General features: G+C 41.7%; 1 protein-coding gene, 1 long non-coding RNA gene and 1 pseudogene across 4 annotated transcripts; all 3 read right to left on the bottom strand.

Annotated features, from left to right (window-relative positions):
• LOC120108812 overlaps positions 1-14951 on the bottom strand; it is a 33654-nt pseudogene extending 18703 nt beyond the window's left edge.
• LOC113461931 lies at positions 1663-3070 on the bottom strand. The gene is made up of 2 exons (XR_003384190.2): positions 2831-3070; positions 1663-1899 (listed from the first exon to the last, which is right to left on the bottom strand). It is a non-coding gene; the product is annotated as an uncharacterized LOC113461931 (long non-coding RNA).
• Positions 14799-15798, bottom strand: LOC120108813. 3 transcript variants are annotated; one of them, XM_039122532.1, is made up of 3 exons: positions 15467-15798; positions 15323-15388; positions 14799-15180 (listed from the first exon to the last, which is right to left on the bottom strand). In XM_039122532.1, exons 1-3 carry the CDS (start codon positions 15684-15686, stop codon positions 14951-14953), a joined length of 516 nt encoding a protein of 171 aa, XP_038978460.1. In that variant the 5' UTR covers positions 15687-15798; the 3' UTR covers positions 14799-14950. The 3 variants fall into 3 exon arrangements, with proteins under 3 accessions (XP_038978460.1, XP_038978458.1, XP_038978459.1); XM_039122530.1 differs by having other exon boundaries at positions 14799-15219; positions 15467-15709; XM_039122531.1 differs by having other exon boundaries at positions 14799-15216; positions 15467-15709.
• Positions 15799-16524: the final 726 nt, after the last annotated feature.

Genomic DNA, 16524 nt, shown 5'->3' with positions numbered 1-16524 from the left:
CACACCTTTAGTAGGAGATACTCTCAAGAAAACATGATCGCCAACCTGAAACTCCAGTTCTCTTCTCCTATTGTCAGCATAACTCTTTTGTCTACTCTGAGCTATAAGGAGCCGTTCTCTAATCACCTGTATCTTATCCACAGTTGTTGTACTATCTCTGGACCCAATACTTTTCTTTCTCCCACATCATCCCAACAAATTGGAGATCGGCATTTTCTGCCATACAGTGCCTCAAAAGGAGCCATCTGAATGCTGGCCTGATAACTATTGTTGTAGGCAAACTCAACCAGCGACAAATGACTATCCCATGCACCACCCAAATCCATGACACAAGCCCTCAACATGTCCTCCAAGATCTGAATAGTGCGCTCCGACTGTCCATCAGTTTGTGGATGAAAAGCTGTACTGAAGTCCAGTCTTGTACCAAGAGCTTTATGACGGCTCTTCCAAAATTGTGACACAAATCTAGTATCTCTGTCAGATACAATTGAAACTGGAATCCCGTGCAGCCTCACAATTTGCTCTATGTACATACTTGCCAATTTCTCCAAAGAAAAACCAACTCTAAAAGGCAAGAAATGTGCTGACTTGGTTAGTCGGTCAACAATCACCCACACTGCATCATTACCCCGAGGAGTCTTAGGCAAAGCAGTCACAAAATCCATGGTGATATGTTCCCACTTCCACTGAGGAATGAGAAGAGACTGTAGTGGTCCAGCAGGCCTCTGATGCTCAGCTTTCACTTGCTGACACACTAAGCACTGTGCAACATATTGAGCTATATCTCGCTTCATGCCACTCCACCAAAATTTTTCCTTCAAGTCCCGGTACATTTTAGTACCTCTGAAAAAAAATGTAAGTGTAGTATGAGCTTTTCCAGCCCAGTAAGAATCCCAACAGCCACACACAACAAAATCATAAAATAATCAAGTATCAAAATATATATCATTTCATCATTTCAAAAGCTCAACAAACAACAAATATATGTAATCAGTACATATACACAAATCCTTTTTCACATTATGTGATCCATTCCCGTATTACTCAAATTCCAAAGTTTTCAAACTTTTCATTTCTGGCGTTGGACTAACCAAGATCATGTCCCAGTCCAAGACTGTACAAATCCCACGCATAAGCTCGTGGCAGCTATCCCACGCGTAAGCCCGTGGAGGCTATCCCACGCATCAGCTCGTGGCCGCTATCCGTAAGCCCGTGGAGGCTATCCCACGCGTAAGTCCGTGGAGGCTATCCCACGCATCAGCTCGTGGCCGCTATCCGTAAGCCCGTGGAGGCTATCCCACGCGTAAGCCCGTGGAGGCTATCCCACGCGTCAGCTCGTGGCCGCTATCCGTAAGCCCGTGGAGGCTATCCCACGCGTAAGCCCGTGGAGGCTATCCCACGCATCAGCTCGTGGCCGCTATCCGTAAGCCTGTGTAGGCTATCCCACGCATCAGCTCGTGGCCGCTATCTCATGACAAGGTTAGTCCAACCCATATTACATGTCTAGTTTTACATGTTCGATCACATTCCCATCACATCACATATTTTCATAAATTTTCAAAAATATGTTATTTCTTCCCAAATGAATATATCTCAATATATTCATTAAAAACAACATGCACGCCTCATAGGTGCCGCATCAACACATAAACAATAACAACATAATAATGAAAATATGTTGATAAACATTCATCTCATATGTGTCATATCAGCTCACAAGCAATAACAACACAACCGTAAAATAAATCCAACCAAAATGTCAATATATGCATAGAAGTGCTCAGATGTAGGGATTCTTACAGAAATTGTAGACTGACTCAAACACAGTCCGAATCACAACCTACGCGCTGGGGTGCTGAGTCCCCTGATCAAAACCTCCTGGCACCGCTGTCTCCTCCCCTACAGCATCAATCACAAATCACAAACTAAATCATTTAATATTAAAATATTCTGAACTATAATTCTCATCTGCTATGGGGTCCATCACCAGGTCCCCAAACATCTCAATCCCTCCAGATCTAGGGCAATCGGGGTGGCCCGACTCCCACTCCGTACCACCGGCCCATGTCGTCGCCAGCCGTGGCCGCTGCCACGCCGGCGACGATGGCCAGTCCCGATGAAAAGACCAAAAGAAGGGTGGATGATAGAGAAGGGTTCTTCCTCCACCTCTTTGGTCCAAGGGCAACAGTCGGAGTGGCTGTGCCCTCACCTCCCCACCCTCGACCACCATTGGCCGAACCATCGCCGGCCGCCCCTGCTGCAGTCGCCGGCGATGGTAACCGGCTAAGAGAAAGAGAGAGGAAGAAGTCTCTTCCTCTTCTTCTTTTTCTTCTTCTCTTATTACTATTATTATATTATTATTTTCCCTCCTTTTTCTTCTTCTTCTTCTTCTCCTTCTTCTTCTTTCCAACCGACACAGACCCCTCCCCCTTCCTCCATTTCTTCCACGAAAGGCCACCGTGATGGTGGCTCGGCCCCCAACCGACGACAACGACCGTGGCTCTCACCGTCGTCACCGGCCGGCGGCCAACCGACGAGAGGAAGAGGGAAAGGGGATGGGATCACGAGGGAGAGAGCCTCAGATCCACACTTCCCATCTTCCGTTAACCCTAGAAATCCCCCCTCAACCAACCCACACCAACACGGCCAACCCCATCGCCATAGATTCCGGCCAATCCCGGCGGCCGGTGGTGGCGAAATCCAAAAGAAAGGGGCCGAAACAGGGGTACCCTGTTTCGGATCCCTCTTCGACGGCTTCACCGGCCAAATCTCCAATCCAACACCTCCCAAAATTCAGAAATGGAACGCAAAGGAAGGGAACCAAGCTTACCTCGGTCCGGCGGCGTGCTCCGGCGACCTTTCCGGCGAGAGATGGGTGGAAGAATCCGTGAGCAACCCGGATTAAAAAAAAAATCACCGAAGAAAAGAGGAGGGTTTCCCCGCGGCCGGCCGGATCTCGGGTCTCCGGCGCTCGTCTCCTCTCCGGTGTCGCCTCTCCAAGCCGCCGCCGCCGTCGTCCCCCCCCTTCTTCCCCCTCTCTTCCACGATCGTGCCCTAGGCACGATCGTGATAAGGGGGTTGGGCCCGGTCTTTTCGGGCCGGCCCAACCGCCCCTTTTTTTTTGTTTTCTTTTTTTTTTTTTTTTTTTCCCCTATTTTGGGGGTTTTACAAGAATAAAAAAAATACCTTTTTAATTGCTTTAAGTTGCTCGTTCAACAAATAACGTCGCTGGTCTCCACTTATTTTCTCCTCAATTGCTTTTGCTATTGACTCCTGAAACAAAATTTAGTAAAGATAACACAAAAGTCCTAGTTAGTACTCAAATATAGAGAATACATAAATGGGAATGAAATAATAGAAAATATATGGCTAAATTACCTGTATCTTACTGATCTCCATCTCTTTCTTTACTAATTCTAGAGTTAGTTTTAACCGCTCATAGACCTGGCAGGCAAATTATACGAAGTTAACATTTTATCGAAAAAATAAACAGTCAACCATGATGATGGCAGAGATCAATAGTAAATTGCATGCATCCACCCACCAACAAAAGAAAATATGAAGCCTATAATTGAATTCTGTATGGAATTAGGTCTTTAAGGTGCAGAATCAAAATTATTCACCAGACAACCTGAAGCTTAGATGGACCATGCTAATACTTGCAACATTATGGGTTATACAGATGGCCACTGGTACACCTTAAGGCAGTCAAAAACCAGCCTGATTAGCCATTCCTTTATATTTCTGCAAGCATAGCGGTTCAAAATCCTGATCTGTGGTTCTGACACGCAATGCATTTCAATTCTTAAGATGATAATGGAAAACATTGTGACATGCTAAGCTATATCATTCTTTACTAATTTTGGAACAGCTTATTCATGCCACTGCAACTTAAGGTGAATATGCCAAGTTGCATAAGACATGATTGATATTTTATATTCATAATGTTAATGAAAAACAGTGTGATATGATTTAACATTAATTTTCAAATTGGAAGGGAACATGACATAGATTAACACCCAACTGTTAGCACACATGCAACCCAATTGTCCAAACACAAACACACAAAGATAGAGGGGGAGAGTGCGAGGGAGCAAGAGTGAGAGAGAAGGCAAGTCATTTTTTTAATAAGTAAAACTGAACAACATAAGAATTAAAAAAAATCTTTGCAGCTTGACTGAAAATGTTTGGATCAAAAGCATGCATGCTTCTTACATCGAGTTCTTCAAGCACTTGTTGGCAAAGCAACTTGTTGGCCCCGGAGATAGCAGCCCCAAAATCTGCTAGTCTTGGATAATTGAAATCGCCAATATGCTGAAATTCACGAAAAAAAGGAACAATTTTATAACACAGTTTTCATCATTTAATCATGTTATTCTACAAGCATAACATGATATCTATTAAAGGAACTACTTATACAAATGCCTAACTTGAAGCTTCCAAAGAAAACCTCCAGGAGAAAAGCAGAAAAAATGATTCAATAGAAAACATGACAAGAAGGGCAGTACAAACCAAAACCTATTCATAAGCCGGACTTCAAAAATGAAAATAAGTTTCCATATATTTGTGCACTTTTAATTAGATTAAATTTGGCAAAATTAGTCCTTTGACCTTTTTAAATTTGAAAAGAGACAATATGCAGGGTTATAAAAGGAGGCCAAATTAAATTGAGCTAGTTAACAACTTCAACTAGTACAATCTTGCAACTAGGACATCAGAAGATGCTGTAAGTTGTAACTCTCAAAACAATTCTCTATTCAACAGAGGAATTACAGACAAACTTAAGCAATTTAGATATAAAGTAAACAAATAATATGAATTGTACTCTTAACAAATAATAAGTCCACCATAAACAATGACAGGCAACATTGATCACATACTCAGGTTAGTAAATTAATACAGCACATATAACTTCAACAAACGTTTCTTCGGATACTTCAACCTCCATCTAAATAGGGCTGTCAAACAAGCAAGCTGTTCCTAAGCAGCTTGTATTTAGCCAGCTTTTGGCTCACTCCATTAGTAAATGAGCGAGCTAGGGCTAGGACCTGGCTTGCTTGAGCTCCACGCGATTAAACTCGATACAGGAATACATAGATAATTAATACACATTACATGTTATCTTAGTTACTATTTAGAAACATATATTTATATTATAATTACTAGAGGCTAATATAGTTTGCATAAAACAATGTATTTCAACTATAACCTTGAGATATAACAGTAGTAAGTTTAAAGTGAGTGCGAGTGTGTGTTGCACACTTGAGAGATCTTAGGCTCTCACTGCACCTCTTAAACAAGTTGTGAGATACGGGCTGAAGTCGGCAGCCCCAGCCGACTTCAGCCCCGTCTTCCTCTTTTGGAAGGGGCCAGAGCAGGGAATCGCAGATGCGATCCCCTCCGGCTTCTTCGAGTGCAGCGAGGGCGGGGCGCCGCGGGCGTTACGCGGCAGCCCGCAGTCATTCCGCGGCCACCCCACAGCCGCACGAGCGGCCGTGGATTTCGCCCCATCGCCGCGATTTTCGCGGCGGAGAACCGTTACGATGGGGCTATAAAGCCCCATCTACTCCTTCCCCTAGGGCATCCCGAGCTCCTCCTCCTCCTCCTCCTTTTCTTCCTTCTCCTCCTCCTCCTCTTCTTGGTGACCGGCGTGCCCTCCCGGCCGAGCTGTCCAAAACCCCATCACGAGTCCTCTGTTTTGAGCTCTCCTTCCTCTCCGGAAAGCACCGCCGCCGCCGCCGCGGCTAGCTGCCGGATCGAGCCACCTGCGGCCGGGATCCGCCGCCTCTGTCGACCGCCGGTAAGCCCCTTCTTTTTCTCTTTATTCCGTTGCTAAAAATCCTTGTGTTCTCCCTTTGTTTTGGCCCCAAACCGAGACCACTCTCGGTCTCTTCCTCCCCGTCAGTCGCCGCCGCAACCGCCGGCCACTAGCGGCCGGCTGACCGTCGACCGAGGGGTGGCTTCCGGCCGCCCAGGCCGGCCACCCCGCCGACCCTCTCTCTCTCTTCTGTCTTTCCTTCTTCCCTTGTCCGTGGGGAGTTTGGGGAAGGAGGCGGCCCATCACGGGCCAAACTGGGCCCGTTGGGCCCTATCCATTGCAGGCCCAACTTGGGCCCAGTCCAGTCCGGTTGGGCCCAGTTGGGCAGTACCTTTGTGGGCCCAACTTGGGCCCAGTTCAGATCCGAACCCGGAACCCGAACCCGAACCTGGAACCCAGAACCCGGAACCCAAAATCCGAACCCATTTGGCCAATAAATGGAATTTTTTAGTTCAGCCCTTGACAGCATATTATTTCACAAAAAGGTATTCTGAAATTTGTATTTGATCCCTGTAGGAAAGATTTATTACATAAAGGCCCTCAACTATATTTATTAGTCCCTGCAATAAATTTTATTACATAAATAAACCAATTAGAAGCCAACCTTGGGGGCTCTATTGGGCTGGATCTATGCGGGCCAATTGGGCCGTGTCCGATATAGGCCCTATCGGGCCATGCCCATTATGGGCCAACTCTGGACCCTATTGGGCCGTGACCAATAGTATTATTTTTGGATTTTGCTTAGTCTGAAATTAACAAAAAATTAATTAAACTTTAACAGGTGAACCTGGTCCGTCTACCTGAAGTAGGAATCAAGCGAGAAGAGGTAAGTAATTTAATACTTCGAGTGTGATTTATAAATTATTTGATAAATAGATTAAATTCTGAAATATGTTTTGTATTTAGTAACATGGGTCTGGCATGTTAAATTTCTGAAAATTATGCTTTGAAATCCGTAAACTATGACTGGAAAATTTATGAAATCTGTTTTTATATATATGTATTCTCAGCATGGCTATGATCTGTTCTGTTCTGTTCTGGCCCCGCCAATGGGGATTATACGTTGGACCTGTCGACTTGTAATCTGTGAGGAACCGGTTTCGACACCGCGCCACCGGTGATTAGAATAGTGGTTTTTGGACACCGGCTGCCATCGGTGGGTAAATATAGTGGATTTGGCACTTTTGTGCAACACCGGCTGCCATCGGTGGATAAAAATAGTGGATTTGGCACTTTGTGCAACCCATGCCACTGGGTTACGTGGCCGTAGCCTATCATGTTGAGATTCTGATATCATATTTTTAGAAAAATGATAATAAGTTTTGAAAACAACAAATGATGTTATTTATGATTTATTCCAGACATTATCCTGTATTTTGATCTGATATGCTCTGACCCCACTCTGGGGTATTTTACAGCTTACTGGGCTAGTGTAGCTCATTATTCTGTTTTCTTCATTTTTCAGATCCAGAGGCTTGATCACACGGGATTGGGGAGTGCGTTATAGTTTCCGATGATTCTTCAGTTATTGACATTTTAGTTAGTTTAGTTTGGAAATTTGAATTATGTTGGCATATGCTATTTTGAAATTTTGTAAGTCTGCTTTTGAACAATTTAAATAATTATGTCATCTTTGAATAGCTGTATCTGCTTTGATATGATCTGCTGCCTTGCACGCCTGTGCGGTCCGCCGTGTGGGCGTGCGGCGTCTGCCGCGCCTCGGGCTCGGGGCGTGACAGATTTGGTGGTATCAGAGCTTAGGTTTCAGATTCCTAGGGATTGTGTTTGAAATAGTCAGACAGAGCTTAAGTTTAGGATCTTTAGGATTCGTCGGAAAGTTTGAGAGATGGGTAGACATTAGGCCATTAGACGAAGGTATTTATTTGCTTTTATTATTGATAAATTTGTGTTATTTTATCAGAATTTTGAAATGCTAAAATTAGAATGCAACCTAATTATGGTCGTTACCAAAGTGTAAATAAGCTACTATGAGAGTTTTCTTGGTGGAGCAATTTGTATTTCAAGTGTTGATTAATTAGATTTTGACTAAATTAAGTGAAGGAATATTAATCATGAGATATTATCGTGCAATGTAATTATTTTGAAAGTTTAACTTGATATCAGGCACTGTGGATATTGCTTCTAGTTGAAGTTAATTATTTTGGTGGCAAATTAAGATTCATCTATAAAAAAAAATGTTTAAAGTTTGGACTAGAAAATATTTATTGAAATCTGTATGTGGATCATGCATGGAACTCGTATATAGAAGGAAATATGCTTGGGGATGAGACTTAAGAATTTTTATTTGGCCCTAACCCTTGAGACTTGAAACAATTAAGATTGATATTTTGATGGATCTCAATGTAAAATCATAGAGCTTATATCTTGGAGGAATTTCTTGTAAATCGTTGAACCAGATTATTTGATTTTTGTGAATTAAATATTTATTAATCAAGGCTATGAGTTGATTGTGGATTTGTATCACCATATGAGAAATGCAAGTGGGATTTCATGAGAGGCCCAAATAAGTTTAGCCTAAAAGAAAAGATTCGGAATGATTGAGTAAGCTCCTGAGTAAGTTAATCTAGAATCTCTTAATTATCAAAAGCTTAGAATAAATATCAACTTGTATAATGGAATTGCCAAGGAAAAATAGAATTGGCTTAGTTCAAATTTGGATCTAGAATATGATTACTTGATCATATGATGGTATAAGTACGACAACTATCTCAAGGGTTAATCATGACCTAGTGTACTTGGGAAGCAGGGATAAAATTTTGCCTGGATATTAAAAAGAAAAAAAAAATGCTGATAATTTGGGATCATTAAGAAAGTTTGGAGAATATTGATCTGAGTTGCGCAGCGGAAATTTGATGGACTGAGTAAATTTAAACTGGTCAAAAATATTGACTGTGTTTTGGTAACATGTTATGATAAAAGACTGTTGTTCAATAATGAAAGATTTTGTTAATAAGGAAAGGTGAACACTATTGATTCTCAGGTCAATCATGATATGATTATGCTGTATAAACTTTGCTATGTTTGGGTATGCTAAGAAAATAATAATTTGAGCGTATCATGACTCAGGTTAGTTGATTGTTGACCAAATATGGTCTAATTTGTTAAGTATCTGAATAAACCATGCATTATCTGCTCCCATCTTATGATTTATAAGTTTAAGTTAAAAGCTTTGTGGCATATTGAATCATGGTATCAATACTTTACCTTCTCAGACCTGCTCTTGTGATTTGATGCAAATCATTTTTGAGATAGACCGTTGCTATCTAATGATCATCAGTACATGTTCATTTTGTGAATTACATTTCTAGCCATTTAATGATTTGACTCTAAGGTTGGTCATTATCCTTTGAGGGATCAGCACACTACCATGATAAGTGTATGAAATCTATTTCATTTCAAGTTCTATCCCAACACAACTAATTTTAATTAATCCTGTTGTGAATCGATCCTGATCCAACCTCGAGCGAACATGCATCAAGATGATAATTTCAATATGAGATTTTACTCAGTTACTTATCTAGTGTTAATCTTGAAATTTTTGATAGTTGATCCAAAGCTATCTATCACACTGATTTTGATCGAGGAGAATGAGATCTTGGATTTATATTACTCAATAGGCTGAGCATTTCTATATTTGAAAGGCATAGATCTCTTAAATTTCGAGGACGAAATTTTTTTTAAGGGGGAGAGAATGTGAGATACGGGCTGAAGTCGGCAGCCCCAGCCGACTTCAGCCCCGTCTTCCTCTTTTGGAAGGGGCCAGAGCAGGGGATCGCAGATGCGATCCCCTCCGGCTTCTTCGAGTGCAGCGAGGGCGGGGCGCCGCGGGCGTTACGCGGCAGCCCGCGGTCATTCCGCGGCCACCCCACAGCCGCACGAGCGGCCGTGGATTTCGCCCCATCGCCGCGATTTTCGCGGCGGAGAACCGTTACGATGGGGCTATAAAGCCCCATCTACTCCTTCCCCTAGGGCATCCCGAGCTCCTCCTCCTCCTCCTCCTTTTCTTCCTTCTCCTCCTCCTCCTCTTCTTGGTGACCGGCGTGCCCTCCCGGCCGAGCTGTCCAAAACCCCATCACGAGTCCTCTGTTTTGAGCTCTCCTTCCTCTCCGGAAAGCACCGCCGCCGCCGCCGCGGCTAGCTGCCGGATCGAGCCACCTGCGGCCGGGATCCGCCGCCTCTGTCGACCGCCGGTAAGCCCCTTCTTTTTCTCTTTATTCCGTTGCTAAAAATCCTTGTGTTCTCCCTTTGTTTTGGCCCCAAACCGAGACCACTCTCGGTCTCTTCCTCCCCGTCAGTCGCCGCCGCAACCGCCGGCCACTAGCGGCCGGCTGACCGTCGACCGAGGGGTGGCTTCCGGCCGCCCAGGCCGGCCACCCCGCCGACCCTCTCTCTCTCTTCTGTCTTTCCTTCTTCCCCTGTCCGTGGGGAGTTTGGGGAAGGAGGCGGCCCATCACGGGCCAAACTGGGCCCGTTGGGCCCTATCCATTGCAGGCCCAACTTGGGCCCAGTCCAGTCCGGTTGGGCCCAGTTGGGCAGTACCTTTGTGGGCCCAACTTGGGCCCAGTTCAGATCCGAACCCGAAACCCGAACCCGAACCTGGAACCCAGAACCCGGAACCCAAAATCCGAACCCATTTGGCCAATAAATGGAATTTTTTAGTTCAGCCCTTGACAGCATATTATTTCACAAAAAGGTATTCTGAAATTTGTATTTGATCCCTGTAGGAAAGATTTATTACATAAAGGCCCTCAACTATATTTATTAGTCCCTGCAATAAATTTTATTACATAAATAAACCAATTAAAAGCCAACCTTGGGGGCTCTATTGGGCTGGAATCTATGCGGGCCAATTGGGCCGTGTCCGATATAGGCCCTATCGGGCCATGCCCATTATGGGCCAACTCTGGACCCTATTGGGCCGTGACCAATAGTATTATTTTTGGATTTTGCTTAGTCTGAAATTAACAAAAAATTAATTAAACTTTAACAGGTGAACCTGGTCCGTCTACCTGAAGTAGGAATCAAGCGAGAAGAGGTAAGTAATTTAATACTTCGAGTGTGATTTCTAAATTATTTGATAAATAGATTAAATTCTGAAATATGTTTTGTATTTAGTAACATGGGTCTGGCATGTTAAATTTCTGAAAATTATGCTTTGAAATCCGTAAACTATGACTGGAAAATTTATGAAATCTGTTTTTATATATATGTATTCTCAGCATGGCTATGATCTGTTCTGTTCTGTTCTGGCCCCGCCAATGGGGATTATACGTTGGACCTGTCGACTTGTAATCTGTGAGGAACCGGTTTCGACACCGCGCCACCGGTGATTAGAATAGTGGTTTCTGGACACCGGCTGCCATCGGTGGGTAAATATAGTGGATTTGGCACTTTTGTGCAACACCGGCTGCCATCGGTGGATAAAATAGTGGATTTGGCACTTTGTGCAACCCATGCCACTGGGTTACGTGGCCGTAGCCTATCATGTTGAGATTCTGATATCATATTTTAGAAAAATGATAATAAGTTTTGAAACAACAAATGATGTTATTTATGATTTATTCCAGACATTTCCTGTATTTTGATCTGATATGCTCTGACCCCACTCTGGGTATTTTGTTGCTTACTGGGCTAGTGTAGCTCATTATTCTGTTTTCTTCATTTTTCAAATCCAGAGGCTTGATCACACGGGATTGGGGAGTGCGTTATAGTTTCCGATGATTCTTCAGTTATTGACATTTTAGTTAGTTTAGTTTGGAAATTTGAATTATGTTGGCATATGCTATTTTGAAATTTTGTAAGTCTGCTTTTGAACAATTTAAATAATTATGTTCATCTTTGAATAGCTGTATCTGCTTTGATATGATCTGCTGCCTTGCACGCCTGTGCGGTCCGCCGTGTGGGCGTGCGGCGTCTGCCGCGCCTCGGGCTCGGGGCGTGACACAAGTTATTTGTGAGCAACTTGAAATTAAATAAGCCAAGAATGAGCTAGGCCCTGCTCACACAAGCTTAGCTCATTTACACATCTGCATCTAAACCATCGGCCATATCGCATCTAATTCCTGGCAATATATAGTTCAAAAGAGAGAGGTTTATAGTTATATTGTCCTTGATCATCAGTAAAGTGAAGTGCATCCTAAGAAAACATTGGTGGTGAAAATTTTGGTGAAAGATATTGTGAAAACATGTTCAGGCATTTGCACTGACAACATTTTCCATGAATGCCAGGGCATGTGACTGTGTGACAACAGTGGAAGCAAGTCAGAAAAGATAACTCAGTCATGACTCCAGCAAAAAGCAAATTGTCTTTTGCCTTTGCTTTGATACAAAAAAATGCTTGTAAACCTCTGTGGAAGTTCAGCACATACAGCAATTGCAGCAATGCAGGAAATTTGCAGTTTATGAAAGACACAGTTACCTCCTTTCTATTGCTTCCAATTTCTAAACACAGTAGTGGACTAGCAGTATTGGTCCTTCAATGAAAAGGCATGGAATATTGGTTACACTGGGTGGTACATGGTAATCAAAATCAGCTAGAACAGTATCAAAAGTCAGCCCCACAAGACACTAAGGTAGAACCAAATATGATGACTCAGCTTGTGAGTTAAGAGTAATAGTACATTGACATCCATCAACCATAAATAGGGCTGGAAAGACGAAAGATGAGTAAGAGTAATAACATGCCTTCAGATGATCAACTTTTACAGTTAAAGGATCCTCGTCAACCTGCAATATTAGAAGTTTCATTGAATATCAGGAATGTAGGTATTACTGAAAAAAATAAATAATAAGTGTAATTCGTCACTATTAAACCCAACCTACCATCTCAGTTATCCGCAGACGCCGGTGACCAACGAGCACTACTTGATCCCCTTGGATGCTGGTTATCTACATTGACAACAGCAAGATAGCTAGAGTATCAGCAATGGATTCTATGCCTTTTAATATATTCTTAATTTATATACTAAATGTCATTAATTCCCAAACCCTTGGCAGAAAAGATGATACCTGAGCCAAAGTACCAACTTCATGAAGACGCTTGATAAATCTTTTCCTTTAAGGTCATTAATGCTTTTCGCTGAATCTGACCCAGATACAATACTAGGATCAGTCTCTGGGTCATCCTTAAGAAGAAAGGCACCTACATATGCCACTGACCTTTTACGATTTTCCACTAAAGCTTCTAACAATTTGGAATCCTGCAGGAAAACTTAAAACTTAATAAACATTAAACCAAAAAAAAAAAAACTTATGCCGCGAAGTTTTAACCACTCGAAAGAGACCTGTCTTTGTTCAGTAACTAACAGCAGCATAGCAAAACATATCAAATCATTTAGAAAATTAAGATTTAGAAATATTGAACATTCCAGTATATATGGTACGACCAAGGTCAGCATTGAGTTACTTATTTGCAAGAAAAGTAAAACCAATGAAGCTCTTTTTTTCGTTGAAGAAAATTTCAACTCCCATGGTAGTATTATATTACATGTATACAAATTATCATCGTTGGACCTGCAAGGTAAGTGAAAAAGGACCTAAAAATCACTATCAAAATTGTTGAATTCAGTGAGTATAACTCCGATGCACAAACTGGATCCAACAATTGGCAAATCAGAAAACTTCGAAAGGATATTTATCTGAAAATCCAGAATGTCAACTATGAAAAACAGACAGATCTTCCAGGACTAAAAGATGTCCAGAAGGGAACAGCAATCCACCAACGTCAAGTTTGAAATGCAGCCGATGAAGTAAGCAAAAACTATGCTCACCTTAGAAAGATTGCTTTCTTGTCATAAAAGCTTACACTTTTTTATTCGCTCAGATTACTTAACTGATACCTGCAAATGCAAGTACCATATGATGCACGCCATGTTGGCTGGGAAGTGGATCTAATGGTCAGTGAACTGCAGTGCCTTGATCCACATATAAAACCAGAGCAGTGCAATTCACTGGTATCGTTAATCCACTCCATGCACATGTGTCATGCATCATTTGCACCGACAAACATGGGTTTAGATTAAAGTATCATGTCACACCAGTCCGTCCTACAAACACACGCAGTGATTGATTGCATAGATTAATTTATGTTTTATATGTCCAAATAACTTGGCATTTATGGAGGGGGAAGAATATGATTGAATTGCCATAAATGATTGTCATGCTTGCTCGACACTAAGGGCCACTATCATCTTCTACGAAATTCCATGCTGCTCCCTTCCTTTTCTTTCTTTCTCCTCCACCATACCTCATTGAACATTTGCCCATCATCATAGAACCCTACTTCAAGAACAGATTGAAATACCAAAAACAAGTGGACATGTTCCTTATTTTCAGGTTACAAAGAAAACAAATATTTTCAAGACATTTTCAAACAAATATTCATCACACAATCTCCTATTTCCATGCATCTAAACAACCAGTTTCATAGCACTGAGAAGTGAGAACCAAGGCATTTTTCAATGTTTGGGAGACTATGCTTGCTCGCTGCCATGGCTAATCTTCATTCTTCATACAGATCAGTCAAGATAAAGTTTAGTCAGTACTGTGATGTCATTTTAGTGTCAAGAAGGTAAAATCCTTTTATAACAACTGTCTTTCAGATATCGATCAAATTAAAAGCCAATAGCAAAAGCTCATATTCAAAAGCATGCAAGAGAAAACAACCAGGAAATAGAAACGCATCAGTAGAATAACCTGTTTGGTGCTTCTACTGGCACAGTACTAACGGCAGTCTGAATGTTCTGTTGCGACAAAAACAAACGCAGAAGAAATTGAAACAAAACCAGGAAACAGATCAGCAAGTTGATGATGAAGACTACTGGATTCTGCCATGAGAACTCTTTTCTTGGCCAAGCCTAATGAAGGTTTGATGATTAATTGTAGGTGCCATGGGAATTAGTCATAGAATGGATTAATTGGGTTGGAGTCCCTTGATTCCAATGGAGACTTTGGTGCCATCGGTGTTTTGGTTACCATCATCCAGTTCATTTGAGGATTGCGGTTGTGAATCTGGTGGTGCTTCTTAGTAAATGACTGACCCAATAGATTTTACTGAAGAAAGAAGCCTAGAGTCATCAGCAGCAAATGCATCCAGATCATCTGACTCGCTCATTAAATGCTCCTCGAGTGATTGACCTTGTCTCGGGACATGGAAATTTTCTGTTCAGCTGTATGAGTTAATAAGGTATTAGCAGAGACTCGCCCAGGAAGAAAATTAGGAGCTGGAGTCGCGCAGGTGTCCCAGGGTAGTTGTTGGATTTGTCGCTCGCTTATGTCATCGACCCTTCTCAAACTTTGAATGTCTTGATTGCAAAGCTGAGTCATTCTGTTCAGGGTAGAATCTGTTGCAGAGTTGCCATTGTTAAGTGCAAGGTTGTCTGCTACATTGAAGAAAGAAAGAAAGGGAAAAAAAATTCTTAGCTAGAGCTCATGGTAGTAGAATATCACATAATGAAATGAAAGACTAATGAAGAAATGATTTACCCAAGTAGGATGTCATTGGATTCAAAGAACTTGCACCTTGATTCATAGTTGGTAGGCACTCCATGACTTGAAAAGGAAAAGAAAGAAACAATTAGCACCCTCATCTCACTAGATTAACTCCGGGGTTAAATTAAGACAAATTACCTGAACTTGGCGAATTCATTTGTATAACTCTGGGTGTTGGTGTCAGCAGTGAAAGTGGATGGTTGGCACCAACTGCTGGATCATGAGATTCAAAGGTCCACATGTGAGTAGGAGCACTCCCTTGATTGTCAATATGATTCAGATGAGGTGGACACCAGTTGCTGGATGGTTGATTTGAAATAGGTGGAAATTTTGGTTGGAGCATGCACATATCTTGCATGTCGCTATTAACGGTTTCAAAAACTGAGAATCATGGCTTGCAAAACTTTCTGACTCAACGTAAGTAGCCGATGATCAGAACGTAAAAGCCTTTCATAATGTTTCTCCAAAGTTCCTTCTACAAACTCAAGATAGTGCCTCCTGAAGGAAATAAAAATAAGAAACAAGCTATGAGAATATTACATGAACTTTACTAAAGAAGATATTATTCTGTTTTTGTTTGTTCTTGATAATTTCAGAAGCTCCTATAGATGTAGTTTAACATGGACTAAACATTGAAGGACTGGAGATCTGAATCGAAGGATTTATCTACTTCATCAATAAAAAAATACATTCCTCTCTCTCTCTCTAAAAAAAAAGAAGTATATTTCAACAAATATGGAAATATTTGAAGGTGTAAAATCCATTGAAAGGCTTAGCAAAATGACAGAGCTCCAAGAAAGTGACGTAAATGTAATTTTTTATGTACCTGTTTGTGGTTGCATTCCCACTGCGTAAAATCAGAACAAGCTTCCCAATTAGTATGCTTTCTTGGCTGAGGATTTACCTCTTTAAAGAACATGGGCTGCTGCCTTAACTGCACTAGGTACCAAATATCTTAGTTATCAAACCCAAAACAAATATTCCAAATTTTGTTATTAAAAGAATGAAATCATTAAGAAACTTCAAAAAACCATCCAAAGCCAAGAATTAGTTCAAAACATGTCTAAGACATAAAAGTAGTCTATGGAAAAAGAAAAAGTTAGCAAAAAGTAATCAATAAAATGAGAATATATGTCTAAGGAAAAACATCTAACCTCAACTTCCAGAATGTCTGGTTGATCCGTATGAATCGTGCT

This window comes from Phoenix dactylifera, unplaced genomic scaffold, assembly GCF_009389715.1.
Source record: "Phoenix dactylifera cultivar Barhee BC4 unplaced genomic scaffold, palm_55x_up_171113_PBpolish2nd_filt_p 001566F, whole genome shotgun sequence".
NCBI lineage: Eukaryota > Viridiplantae > Streptophyta > Magnoliopsida > Arecales > Arecaceae > Phoenix > Phoenix dactylifera.
Note: the sequence above shows the minus strand (reverse complement) of the source record. Positions and strands in the feature narration are given on the sequence as shown.